At 35.2% G+C, this 15,195-nt stretch overlaps 1 protein-coding gene across 1 annotated transcript in view; it reads left to right on the forward strand.

Annotated features, from left to right (window-relative positions):
* scn5lab (sodium channel, voltage gated, type V-like, alpha b) overlaps positions 1-15,195 on the forward strand; it is a 215,579-nt gene that overhangs the window by 55,770 nt on the left and 144,614 nt on the right. The window contains exon 8 of the mRNA XM_056450963.1: positions 14,279-14,420. Coding sequence (XP_056306938.1) covers positions 14,279-14,420 — 142 coding nt within the window. The remainder of the gene's footprint in view (positions 1-14,278; positions 14,421-15,195) is intronic.

Genomic DNA, 15,195 nt, shown 5'->3' on the forward strand with positions numbered 1-15,195 from the left:
GTGATTTGGGAAATGCAGTGAATGCAGCAGCTGCTAGAAAAGACCTGTTTTGGGATCAGCGAGACAGTGAGTGTGGAGTCAGACTGAAGTAAATATAGTTGTGTGTGTGTGTGTGTGTGTGTGTGTGTGTGTGTGTGTGTGTGTGTGTGTGTGTGTGTGTGTGTGTGTGTGTGTGTGTGTGTGTGTGTGTGTGTGTGTGTGTTTGTGTGTGTGTGTGTGTGTTGAGCGTCTGACTCAGCAGAACTGCATGTACATGTATGAGTCAGTGGCCTTGACTAACACACACACACACACACACACACATTCACACACACACACGCACACACACACAAAACAAGCAGACAGACGCCAATGAAGCTCTTCAGTCAAGAGCAAAGCAGAAAAAACTGTATGAGAACCGTATGACTCTACTGCTCACATCAGATCCATTCAATATTTAATCCGTTATCTAATTATCAACACAAAACCACATCAACAATCTGCTGCGTTTCATCACAAATGGCAAGTGACCAGAGCTGGCTATCACTATAAATATATCAGTTAATGAACAGTTTCCATGTTTTGTCTGTTTTGGGTTTGTTTATGGTGGTGAATTGCATTATGGGATGTTTATCTCTGCTCTGTCCACTTTTAATGTTGTAAATTCAACTCTACAGTTTAATAAAGTGACTTTTATTGACATTTCAGTAGTTTGAGATAATATAATCAATAAGAAATAATCATATCTAGAGAAATAAGTCTGTAAACTAGCAGAAAATGTGCTGCAGTTTATTACAAGGTTTCTGTAGCGTAATTTACAACACCAACCCAGACAATATAGCACTGCAGACTAATACACATGTTCACACAACTTTTCAAGGTTTAAAGTTGCTGGAGGAAAGATCAGGATCCCATAATGCAATTCAGAAGCAGAAATAAACAGGGAAAAAAAACGTGAATCACAAAATATGGAAAACTACTTATTTCTGGATATTCTTTACAGTATATTTAAATATTAAATGATTATTCAGAGTGTGATATATATAGTTATTCTGTCCATTGACTTGTCAAATTAACTTTTAACCTAATTAAACCTTAAATTGCTCTTTAAGCTAAAGGCTAGTTATATTATTATTATTCATTCATTCATTTATTTTATTTCCAGCTTAGTCCCTTTTTTAATCTGGGGTCGCCACAGCGGAATGAACCGCCAACTTATCCAGCATATATTTTACGCAGCGGATGCCCTTCCAGCTGCAACCTTTCACTGGGAAACATCCATACACACCCATTTACACACATACACTATGGGCAATTTAGCCTACCCAATTCCCCTATAGCGCATGTGTTTAGACTGTGGGAGAAACTGAAGCATCCGGAGGAAACACATGCCAACATGAGGAGAACATGCAAACTCCACACAGAAACGCCCACTGACCCAGCCGAGGCTCGAACCAGTGAACTTCTTGCTGTAAGGCAATTGTGCTACCCACTGCGTCACTGTGACACCCATTATTATTATTAATATTATATTTTGTACTGCCATCAGACAAACACACAAATCAGTTGTGATCAATTATTTAATTTAATTTAATTTAATTTAATTTAATTTAATTTAATTTTATTTTATTTTATTTTATTTTATTTTATTTTATTTTATTTTATTTTATTTTATTTTATTTTATTTTATTTTATTTTATTTTATTTTATTTTATTTTTAATTTCATTTAATTTCACATCTTATTTAATGTGATTTAATAAATGTTTTAAATGTTTTATTTTATTTATTATTTATTTATTATTATACTACTTTTAAACCATTCAAGTAGTAATATAATAATCCTAATAATAATTTTACATAGTTCAAATAGTTTTTCTAAAAAAACAAAGAAACAAAAGGATTCTTTTGACTGGTTTTGTGATGCAGGATCCACAAATCTGACCAGAATTCAAAGTTAAACTGTGTCAAACCCAATTAATCTTGATAATCTCAAAGAACTTTGATAGCGATATGTCATGTAATTAACTACAAGGGGCAACACGGTGGCTTAGTGGTTAGCACTGTGGCCTCACAGCAAGAAGGTTGGTGGTTTGAGTCCAGCTAGGCCAGTGTTTATTTCTGTGTGGAATTTGCATGTTCTCTCCGTGTTGGCGTGGGTTTCCTCCGGGTGCTCCGGTTTCCCTAACAGTCAAGACACATGCGCTATAGGGGAATTGATGAACTAAATGTGTATGTATGTGTGTGTGATTGAGTGTGTATGGGTGTTTCCCAGTATTGGGTTGCATCTGGAAGGACATCCACTGTGTAAAACATATGCTGGAATAGTTGGCGGTTCATTCCACTGTGGCGACCCCTGATAAATAAAGGAAAATGAATGAATAATTAATTACAATCAACCAAGGATAATCCAGAAGTGTTAATACGACAATATTTACAAAACTATCTTTATTTAAATGATCCTCAATGTCAGCTTGTAAAACATATTAACCGTAAAGCTTTTTTGTTTTGAAGAATTTTGTAAAGTTTTAGTTCATAATAAGACACAGTTTACTTTATTTACACATTTACATTTACTTTATTTACTCTCCTCACTCCAGTAAAAAAATAAATTAAAATAATATCTGGCATCTGAATCATTTTTGACTCTACAATCCCCGCTCGCTACAGTAGTGTGAACCAGCTCTAAGGAATGTCAAAGATTCTGTTGCTAATTGCTAATATTAGAGCAGCTGTCGGTACATTAAAGCGTCTGCTCATGAGGGATTTGTACAGTATGTGCTGGTGGTCATATCTACACTTACAGAAACACTCCGCTGTGGGAACCTGCCTGATAAACATACAACAGACTTAAAGTTGACCTATTATACAAGATGTACAATGCGTCTTCGATGTCTAGAGTGTGTGTGTTTCAGTTTCAGCTCATAATAGCACACAGATATATTTTCTACCTCTCTGAAACGGACCCTTTTAGGCTTTGATCCTAATTGTGGGGTTTTGGTGACTGTCGCTTTAAATGCAAATGAGACTGTGCTCTTTTCAGAAGAGGGCGGAGCTACACCTGTGTGTCAGCATAGTGGGAGATAAAACAGGACTAGTGTTGTCAGTGCTGGTCAGGTGTGCATGTGTGCTTCAGTGTCAAATAAAAGTGGCTTTGATCGTTTGTGTCAGAAAGTTTGTGTCAGAAAGATTCGATTTTTACATTGCTGGAGAAAATCAGCAGCGTTTGCCTTTTAAACGTATCGCTGCAGTGTTCTGTGGTGTTACTAGGGAGGTTTGAGTGCCTTTGATGTATTGTTTGTGATGTAATGTTTGTGGTTGCTAGGTGGTTGCTATGGTGGTTACTAGGTTACTAGGATTTTATGGTTTGTAGAAACGGCTCACTACAGTATTTAGGAGTATTTTTGCTTGTGTTTTGCTTCATGTTCAGTTCCTTCACCTTAAAAAGGAGCATTAAGTATTAAAGTATATTTGTAAAATGATTTGAATGTGTGATTTTTTTACATTAGTAATTGAGGATAAAAGCAAGTTTTATTGCCAAAAAACTTTGAAAAAGTGTCCAGCAGTAATAATAAAAATAAAAATAATAATAATAATAATAATAATAATAGGGCGTCACAGTGGCACAGTGGGTAGCACTTCGCCTCAAAGTAAGAAGGTCGCTGGTTTGAGCCTCGGCTGGGTCAGTTGGCATTTCTGTGTAGAGTTTGCATGTTCTCCCCTTGTTGGTGTGGGTTTCCTCCGGGTGCTCCGGTTTCCCCCACAGTCCAAACACATGCGATACAGGTGATTTGGGTAGGCTGAATTGTCCGTAGTGTATGAGTGTGTATGGATGTTTCCCAGGGATGGGTTGCAGCTAGAAGAGCATCCGCTGTGGCGTTCTGCTGTGGTGTTCCGCTGTGGCGACCCCAGATTAATAAAGGGACTAAGCCGAAAAGAAAGTGAATGAATGAATGATTGAATAATAATAATAATAATAATAATAATAAAAAATCACAATGACAACAACAACAACAATAATAATAATGGTAATAATAACAATAATAATAAAATCACAATAATAATAGCAATAATAATTGATAATGATTCACTTTTTATTTTTAATATATTTATTACATAAATAATTTAGGATAAAAAAAAATTATTTCCAACATGCTTTCAATCTATAAAATAAATAAATAAATAAATAAAAGAAATCGCTTTTTATTTTTAAAGTACATTTATTACATTAATAATTTTGGATGAAAAAGATTTATTCCTGAGATATTTAACCACAAACAAAGAACTTTGAGAGAGGGTTGAGCAGGAACTGTCAAAATAAAATAAAATAAAATAAAATAAAATAAAATAAAATAAAATAAAATAAAATAAAATAAAATAAAATAAAATAAAATAAAATTAAATTAAATAAAATTAAATAAAATAAAATAAAATAAAATAAAATAAAATAAAATAAAATAAAATTAAATTAAATTAAATTAAATTAAATTAAATTAAATTAAATTAAATTAAAAATAAAACATTAATTATTAAGTATAATTTATTACCAAGACATTTTATGCATGAACAAAAATCTAAAAGTGTTGAGGAACAAGCATTAAAAAATACAAAATAAATACAAAATAAATTCTATTATATTTTATTAAACATAAAATAAAAAAAATTAATTAGCTTTTTATTTTAAAAGTAGATTTATTACATTAATTATTTAATATAATGAAATAATATCACCAAGACGTTTCATGCATGAACAAAAAACTTTGAGACAAAGTGTTGAGCAGGAACTGGAATAAAAGAAAAGAAAAGAGAAGAAAAGAAAAAAGAAAATAATTAGCTTTTTTATTTTTAAAGTATATTAATTACATTATTAGATTAGGATAATAAAAAAATATTGATCATCAAGACATGTTATGCACAAACAAGAACCTTTGAGAGAAGATGCAGGACCAGTCGGCCTGTAATGTGTTTGCAGGAATCATTATCTCTCTGCCGCTTCTAGGATTTCACTCCATTTACTGGGATTTACAGTTTCCAGGCTTCAGCATCTGCAGAGTTAGACCCTTCTTCTACATTCAAATGGATAAAACATTATCATAAAAGCGACTGCTAATCGATAACGTGATATTTCCAAAATCCTTAACATTTCTGCAGTGGAGTTCAAATCTGAGCACGTGATGGAAAGCGTGTGCTTTAGTCTGAGTTATCAGGTCTTTAGAAAAATAAAATAAAATCAAAGAAATAAATAAAAAATAATTTTAAAATATATTAATAAAAATAAATAAAATAATTAGCTTTTCATTTTAAAGATATATTTATTACTTAAATTATTTAGGATAAAAAATATTTATTCCCAAGATATTTTTTTGCATTAACCAAAATACTTTGAGAAAATTGAACAGGAACAGGAACATAAGAAAATTAAATAAAATAAAATAATTAGCTTTTTATTTTAAAAGTATATTTATTACATCAATTATTAAGTATAATTTATCACCAAAACATTTTTTTATGCATGAACAAAATACTGAGAGAAAGTGTTGAGGAGGAACAGGCATAATAAAATAAAAAAATTAAGTACAACTAAATTAAATTACATAAAAAGTTAAATAAAATAAAACAAAAATTTAAAAGTAGATTTATTACAATAATCGTTTAATATAATAATAATAAAATAAATCACCAAGACGTTTTATGCATGAACAAAAACTTTGAGAGAAAGTGTTGAGCAGGAACTGGAATAAAATAAAATAATAAAATAAAATAAAAATAAATAGAAAATAAAATAAAGTAAAATAAAATAATTGTCTTTTTATTTTAAAAGTATATTTATTGCATTAATTATAATAAATAAATAATTATTGAAAAAAAACTTTGAGAGAAAGTGTTGAGCAGGAACTGGCAAAATAAAAGAAAATGAAAAAAAAAAAAAATGTAAAAGTATATTTTTGACATTAATAAATCGACATTATTATTAAATTGACATTATTAAATTATTAAAAATATTTATTTCCAAGAAATTTTAAGCATGAACAAAAAGCTTTAGGAGAAAGTGTGTGCTCTTGTCTGAGTTATTGGGTCGTTATGTGCAGGTTTCTCTGGTGTGTTTTACGACACAACCTGTAAATGTCGATTATAACATCTGGATGAAACAGAAAGTGACAAAGAACAAAACAAAAGTGTGTGTGTGTGTGTGTGCGTGTGTGTGTGTGTGTGTGTGTGTGCGTGTGTGTGTGTGTGTGTGCGTGTGTCCACCTCTGATAAAACTGAGACAAACACTGGCCTGTTAAAGCCATTGTGCTGCATTTAGAGCTTTACGAGGGTCAGCCGGGTGATTTTCGAGCTCATAATTTACAGTTTTTCTCAGTCACTTTGGTATATTTCTCAGATCAGAAATGAGTCTTTATTATTATTTACCATATCAAATGAATAAATCTTTTATAGCATAACTTATAGCAGAATTTAAGCATAATTGAATGAACTTCTGTTTAATCATCTTAAATATTAAATGCCATGATAATTCCAACATTATTAAGAAAGAGATTTTTTTTTTTTTCTAAATCAGCAAAGATAAAGAATGAGGGGTTTCCAGATCTGTGAACTCCATCACACACACACACACTGAACACAAGCTGACCAGAGCCCAAAAACTACAAGAAGACCGCTGGATTAATGCACTTAATTGCCCCCCGAGGGAAACAAACCCACACACACACACACACACACACACACACACAGCCATGAGCCACACGACCCACATATGGAGATATTCATCATATCATAACAATAATGCAAGATCATCTCTTTCACAGCGAAACACATGTGCAGATCGCAAACAGCACAGAATACACACACAACATTTACTAACTGCCTTATAGTCTATATATATATATATGTGTGTGTGTAGTACATAAATTCACATGTATAAGCGTTTACATTATTATAAAGAGACTTTATCAACACATTTCTAATCATAATAGTGTTAATAACTCATCTCTAATAACTGATTTATTTTCTCTTTGTCATGATGACATTAAATAATATTAGACTAGATATTCTTCAAGACACTTCTATACAGCTTAAAGTGACATTTAAAGGCTTAACTAGGGTAATTAGGGTAAAGTTAGGGTATTTAGGCAAGTCATTGTATAACAGTGGTTTATTCTGGAGACAATCCAAAACTAATATTGCTGAAGGGGCTAATAATATTGAGCTTAAAATGGCTTTAAAACAATTAAAAACTGCTTTTATTCTAGCCAAAATAAAACAAATAAGACTTTCTCCAGAAGAAAAAATATTATAGGAAATACTGTGAGAAATTCCTGAATCTGTTCAACATCATTTGGGAAATATCTGACAAAGATCCAAACTAACTGTGGACTTAAGCAAAAACTGTTATTTAAAAAACGAATTTCCTTTGTTCACTTGTTTTGGCAATAAAGCTTCAAAGGAAACCTAACAAGCTTCACCTTAGGCTGTTGTTTTGGATTTCTAAAGGCCTGTTCACACTGGGACACTTTTTGCTGGCAATTTTCGTCAACGTTTAAGACTGTGGGCTCTATTTTATTGATCTAGGTGTAAAGTCTGAAGCTCATGGCACAAAAGCATTAAGGGCATGTCCGAATCCACTTTTGCTATTTTAAAAACAGAAAAACACGCTCTGTGCCCTGGCGCATGGTCTAACAGGGTTGAGCTTATTCCCTTAATGAGTTATAGGTGTGTTTTGAGAATAAACCAATCAGAGTCTCATCTCCCATTCCCTTTAAGAGTCACGCCATGTTGAAATTGCTGTTTACATGGCGGACTTGAAAAAATGAAGGCTTCACTAGCGAGAAAACAGTTAAACAGCATCTGCAGCGTGAGGATAAAGAATGAGCCTCCTCCAATAGGTTTTTACTTTCACTTTCACTTTCTCTCTTTCATGGATAAGGAAACGTGTTGTACGCACAGACATCCATTAACCTACATAATTAATTTCATTTGATAAGCACGAAGATTTGCTTCAAATCTTTTTCTAAATTCAGTTTTAATTTCCAGCAAAGAAATAAATGAACAATAATAATGAAGTGTGCTCAAAACACTGAGTTATATCCAAATACACATGCTACAGTATGCCCTATATGGTCTAAAACCTGACCGGTGGACAAATCTAAGCTTGTTTTTACTAAAACATATATAAACATGCATATAATAAATACTACTGCAAATAATAATAACATTATACAAACGCAAAATGTCATGAACAAACTAAAAAAAAGCCCCCCGGGATAAAGAGCGCATGGAGGCAGTGCTTTATATAGTGTTGTAGAAAGTAATAATTTTTACTCACCCAGAGGAAACCCACACGAACATGGGGAGAACATGTAAACTCCACACAGAAACTGACCCAGCTGAGGCTCGAACCAGCGACCTTCTTGCTGTGAGGCGATCATGCTACCCACTGTGCCACCGTGATGCCCCATTTGGGAAATATTTGCAAAAGAGAAAAAAAAAATTCACATTAAGGCTAATAATTGTGTCTTCAGCATGCAGATATATTGTATAATATGGATAAAATACATAAAAATAGTCAGGTGTGTAGGCAGATATATGCATGAATAGGTTTTTTAATTGTTATTTATTTGACATGGACATCACAATTACACCGGACAACCAAATGCATTTGTTTAAGTGTTTTAGCAAACTTGCTAATTCTCAACAGCTGTCCACAGGAGGCTTGACAAAATTGACAAAATGGAACCATAGTAAAAAACATATACACAGCATTATAATTCTTTACATAACATTACTAGAGCAAAAGCAAAGGCGACATGATCCAACAAGCTAACAGTAGACTATTTGTGCAAACACTGCTGTTTTGCTTTTAACCACTTTTTAAGAACACTACTAAAAATATTTAGATCACTTTCTGATTTTAAGCTAACAGGTAAATCATTTCACTGTTTGGCTCCCTTTAGAGAAGACAGACTGACCAAATAAGGTCTTACACTTTGGCACTGGACAGTCACCATTAGCAGTTGCCCGTGTGACTCTGTGAGAGGTTTGATGCCTACTGATTAGATCACAAAACAGCATTAGTACATGATTATTTAAACATTTAAAAACCAATTTAAGATCATTAAATTGAATAAAACTATCAAAACTAAAAAGGTTATGTTTACATAAAACTTCACAATGATGCCATCGCATAGGCTTTAGGTCCATCATTTGAACTGCTTGTTTATATATTGAGTCAATAGGCTTCAATGTAGTAAAGAGGCTTGTGACCACGATGCAATGCAGTACGTCAAGTGAGAGAATATCATTGTGTGCATGTATAATTTTGCTGTATGATATGTTAAAAACTAATAAGATGAAAAGAGTTTAGACTTGGCTTAACTTTCTTACTCATATTTTTAACATGACTATCAAATTTTAAATTAATGTCATGTTGAAAACGTAATGTCATAGTGAAAACATGCTCATGTTATTAAGGTGTCCGTTGCACAGCGAGTGATTTAAATGAGAATGGAGTGTATTGTGAGCTGCAGGGATGCTGGTTTAGTTTCTCCTCAATATATGGGTCTGATCTGATAGAGTAAACGTCACCCGAGCCGTCTGTGAGACTTTAATCTGGCATGTGCTGATCAGAGCCGCCATCTGACCCCAGATCAGATCCCAGAGGAAGTAACCTTGAGTCCGTCTTGGCTCATAGGAGCGTACGAGCGACTGAAACAACACTGGGATAGGTTTACAGGGACGCAGAGATTCCCCCATCGCAGGACAGAGGCTCTGAAATAGAGCTGCGTGTCCAAACGCAGCTGCCGGAGTGACAGAATACAGCACATAACTCACTGACAGAGGGACAACACTGACCTCAGATCAGCTCAACTGACTCTTTTTGTTGTTGACAAGAACAAAAGAAGTGCGCTGCGCTTTTTATGTTGCTAAGCAACCTTAAAGTGCGCATGAAATCAAAGCTAACCATATTGATTTTGTTAGCTCACATTGCTAGTTTCGTGGTGAACTATTTATCTGTGCATGTCATTAAGGAAAAATGAAAGGGTTTGGCCTTGTAATCTTTAATTGAAATCTGAAAATGCACTTCCTGTTTGTTTTCAATCAAATTCTCAGATTATGTCTGTCTGAGGTATTGGGTGGGGCTAACATAGTTAACCACGCCCCTCCATTTGTCAGATTTGACATGGCTAATGACAACACAACACATAACTCACTGACAGAGGGACAACACTTTTTAATATCGCTAGGTCCTGTGAAGTACTTTGAAATGTGCATTTTTATTCGATGTTTGACGTAATCTCAACCAAAACACAATGAGAGGGTGGAACATTCCCCCTAGCTCCTCCCCTCTTTAAAAAAACAACCAATAGCGTTTTGTTTTATCACTGCTCTGCCATTGAGAGTGGTTGAGGTCAAGCGCATCGCATGAAAAGCAAATGAGAAGCGTCTTGAAGAGGGCGGGGCTTGTCAGACACTAGAGAGGATTTAAGGTGACGTGTTTAAAACCGTTGATCTATTTTGGTGGAAGTGACAAACTACAAGCTTTACATGTTTATATCAGGTTTACATCATCTAAACGTGAATTTTGTCACTGTGTTGGAGCACACTAGCTTATAGATATCCTAAAGACTAGCAATACTGATAATAACATCTACAAAACTTTCATTTCATGGGACCTTTAAAGTATACATGAAATCAAATCAGCAGCTCTGGCCACGTGAACAAAAGTGCCAATCTGGTGGAGAAGTTTTTTAAGCGGCGCATCGAGGTGCATGCTCACATTGGCTTCCTTTGTTTAGTGACGAGGTGTTAAACGTTGACCAAAATTGTGAGCAAAAAGTGTGAACAGGCCTTTAAAAAATCCAAAACAACTGCCTGAGGGGAAGTTTGCTAGGTTTCCCTTGAAGCTTTGAGGGAAAGCAATGCATCTATTTTGTGCACAGGATGTCTGATGCTTTTAAAGTAAATAATTTGTCATTTTTATTGTATAAAACAGGGGTAGGGAACCACATGTGGCTCTTTCACCAAAAATATATGGCTCTCCAGCTATCTCTCTTCAATAATATTGTAAAGTTTAAAAAATCATAGACTAGAACTCAGTTTCCTATTGAAAATACAATTGTAATTCCCTTTATATCACATTTTTACAGCAAAATAAATAAACTCAGTTTACAATAAATGGACATTTCAACTAATGCTCATGTGTGGCCCTGTGGTTTAACATTGTGTGAGTTAACATTGAGTGGCGAGGGCAAAAAGAAAAGAAAAAAATTCTATTCATGGTTGTTCATGGACATAAATGAAGGTTTTGTTTATAAATAAATAAACAAAATATTTAAAAAGGTTTTGTCATTTACACACACCCCAATGGCTCTTTAAAAATGCATTTGATAAAAAGATCTGGAATGGCTCTTTGCTAAAAAAAGGTTGCTGACCCCTGGTATAAAAGATAGGGCAGCATGGTGGCTCAGTGGTTAGCACTGTGACCTCACAGCAAAAAGGTTGCTGGTTTGAGCCCTGGCTGGGCCAGTTGGCATTTCTCTGTGGAGTTTGCATGTTCTCTCTGTGTTGGCGTGGGTTTCCTCCCGGTGCTCCTGTTTCCCCCATAGTCCAAACACACGTGCTATAGGGCAGTGTTTCCCAACCCTGTTCCTGAAGGCACACCAACAGTACACATTTTCAACCTCTCCCTAATTAAACACACCTGAATCAACTTATCAGAACATCAGAAGACACTCCAAAACCTGAAGTTAATGGGTCAGAAAAGGGAGACATCCAAAATATGTACTGTTGGTGTGCCTCCAGGAACAGGGTTGGGAAACACTGCTACAGGGGAATTGATGAGCTAAATTGGCCGTCGTGTGTGAGTGTGTGTGTGCGCAGGAGTGTGTGTGGGTGTTTCCCAGTACTGGGTTGCGGTTGAAAGGGCATACGCTGCAAAAATTTATACTGGAATGATTGGCAGTTCATTCCACTGTGGTGGCCCCTGATAAATAAGGGACAAAGCTGAAGGAAAATGAATGAATGAATAGATAAAAGTTTTTGCTTAAGTCCACAGTTAGTTTGGATCTGCTTTAAATATTTCCCACATGATGTTAAACAGATTCAGGAAATTTTCACAGTATTTCCTCTAATATTTGTTCTTCTGGAGAAAGTCTTAATTGTTTTATTTCAGCTAGAATAAAAGCAGTTTAATTTTGTTTAAAGCCATTTTAAGGTCAATATTATTAGCCCCCTTAAGCAATATTAGTTTTGGATTGTCTCCAGAACAAACCACTGTTATACAATAACTTGCCTAATTACGCTAACTTTACCCTAATTAACCTAGTGAAGCCTTTAAATGTCACTGTAAGCTGTATAGAAGTGTCTTGAAGAATATCTAGTCTAATATTATTTACTGTCATCATGACAAAGAGAAAATAAATCAGTTATTAGAGATGAGTTATTAAACTATTATGATTAGAAATGTGTTGAAGAAATCTGCTCTCTGTTAAACAGAAATTGGGGAAAAAATAAACAGGAGGGTGAATACTTCTGACTTCAACAGTATCATAAACACTGCACACACTACTGTCTTAGTGTGGTGTGTGTGAGTGTATGTATTGCTCCAGAAAGGCAAGCGCTGTGTATATCAGCACTGGGGCTCCGCGGCCCCGTCCGGATGGAAGTGAAGTGGCCCCGTCCATTATCACGTCCTTCAGGGACACGCAGAGGTGTGTGTGTGAGCGATAGTGTCCGTCACACGCACCCTCACACTTCCAGCATGCCAGTCTGCTGAGAGCACAGACGGGCACACACACCGGCCACTGGCGCCAACACACTCTCACTGCCACGGCGCAACGAAAACTAACATCATCCACACATCAGATAATATCGCTTTTGATATTATTGTTTCTTTACTAGTGAGTGCAGGATGATGTAGTTCAGGGGTTCTCAGAACTGCTTCAGTCATATTTTCCAGTGGACTCAATTCTTGTAGTTACCAGCCACTGCCAGCATTTTAGGAGGATTTTCAACTAAATTAGACAATAATAAAAAAGTTTAACACACACACACGCACGCACGCACGCACGCACGCACACACACACACACACACACACACACACACACACAAATACACACACACACACACACATACACACACACACACACACACACAAACACACACATACACACACACACACACACACACACACACACACACACACACACACACACACACACACACACAACAAACAAACACACACACGCACGCAGTTCAGTGGCTGTCATATTGTCCAGTGAACATGAACTCTTTCCTCAGTGTTTATTTATTTATTTTATTTTATTTTATTTTATTTTATTTTATTTATTTATTTTATTTTATTTTATTTATTTTATTTATTTATTTATTTATTTATTTATTTATTTATTTATTTATTTATTTATTTTCTTCATGTCTTCATGTTTTATAATCACTTGAATGCTGTTACGTTTCATCAAAAAATTTAATATATACAGTAATATATAGTGTACGTTCCAGATATATAGTAAACAATGACACACACAAACTGCTCAGCATAAATGAGTACACCCCCTTTTAAATATTAATATTTTTATCCATTTCTCAGTGAATATAGACAACAATATTTGGTGCATTTAAACAAAATATTAATATTTATGTGATATTTGTGTCTTTTTTCATTTATAATCACACAACAAATTAGGAAAAAGTAACAATTTTTATTCACCTGTAAAAAGAAAAGGGAAGGGAAGGAAAATCACAACTCGCTTAAGCTAGATAAGAAAACATAATGGAATAAAACGCTCAAATCAAGAATTACTATTAAAAATTATCAGCTTTAATGATGCTCAGGATGGCATAACTCAGAGTTTAAATGCATCATCAAATAATCATTCATTCATTTCCCTTTAGCTCTATTTCAGGGGTGGCCACAGCGGAATGAACCGCCAACTATTCCAGCATATGTTTTTTGCAGCAGATGCCATGCCAGCTGCAACCCAGTACTGGGAAATGCCCATACACACATTCACTCACACACTCATACACTAGGGCCAATTTAGTTCATGAATTCCCCTATAGCGCATGTGTTTGGACTGTGGGGGAAACAGGAGCACCCGGAGGAAACCCACGCCAACACGGGGAGAACATGCAAACTCCACACAGAAACGCCAACTGACCCAGCCGGGACTCAAACCGGCGACCTTTTTGCTGTGAGGCCACAGTGCTAACCACTGAGCCACCGTGCCGCCCCATCAAAAAATCATAAGCTATAATATACGGTTTTGTCTTTTGTTTTTCAGGAAATGTCCGGATGGATTTGAATGCTTGAAGACGGGCAGAAACCCGAACTACGGCTACACCAGCTTCGACACCTTCGGATGGGCTTTTCTGTCTCTCTTCAGACTCATGACTCAAGATTACTGGGAAAACCTCTACCATCACGTCAGTATTCACACACATTACCTGATGCTCAGTTTACGCTCAGTATGGATGACTGTATAGATGCAGTCCTCCAAGCTCATGATGGAGTCAGACACAATATTCATTCTGTTTCCACTGCAGCATGAGCACATATTCTATACTGGACATTATTGAAGGTTCAGTGAGCAGACTTTAGTCTCAGCAGAGTCAGACCTTACTCTACTAGTTAAATCATTCAAAATCAAGACATGATCATATTTTATTGTGCTCAAATAAGCCTCATCTAGAGGCCTTTACCTTTCATATAATCCACTTCTGATACCAAATGATCAACTAAAAGTCAAGATATGTGTTGTTCCTAAAACTTGGATAGGCCAGACTTTTGTCAGGTAGTGTATATATTTTGAACCTTTGACCAGTAGTGATTATGAATATACATTTTTATTAACATTAAAAATGTAATTTTATGCAAAGTACTCATAGTATACATGCAGAAACTGAGCTTTAATTAATCAGATTTCCTCCATCGATTAGGTTGTTGGCGATTCAATCCAAGATAATCTGAGACATGTTTGTTTATCAGCCTGGAAAATGCAGATCTGTGAACGATCATTTATCAGCCTGACAAACTGTGTGTGTGTGTGTGTGTATGTGTGTGTGTGTGTGTGTGTGTGTGTGTGTGTGTGTGTGTGTAAGATAATGGCTGTTTCTCAATTCCAAGAAGACAGAGAACGGGCTTATGTTCTTTTGGAGACCGGTCTTGCAAGTTGTCCTCGGTGGAACGAACTCGGGTAAA

This window comes from Danio aesculapii, chromosome 24 (genome assembly GCF_903798145.1).
Source record: "Danio aesculapii chromosome 24, fDanAes4.1, whole genome shotgun sequence".
Classification (NCBI taxonomy): domain Eukaryota; kingdom Metazoa; phylum Chordata; class Actinopteri; order Cypriniformes; family Danionidae; genus Danio; species Danio aesculapii.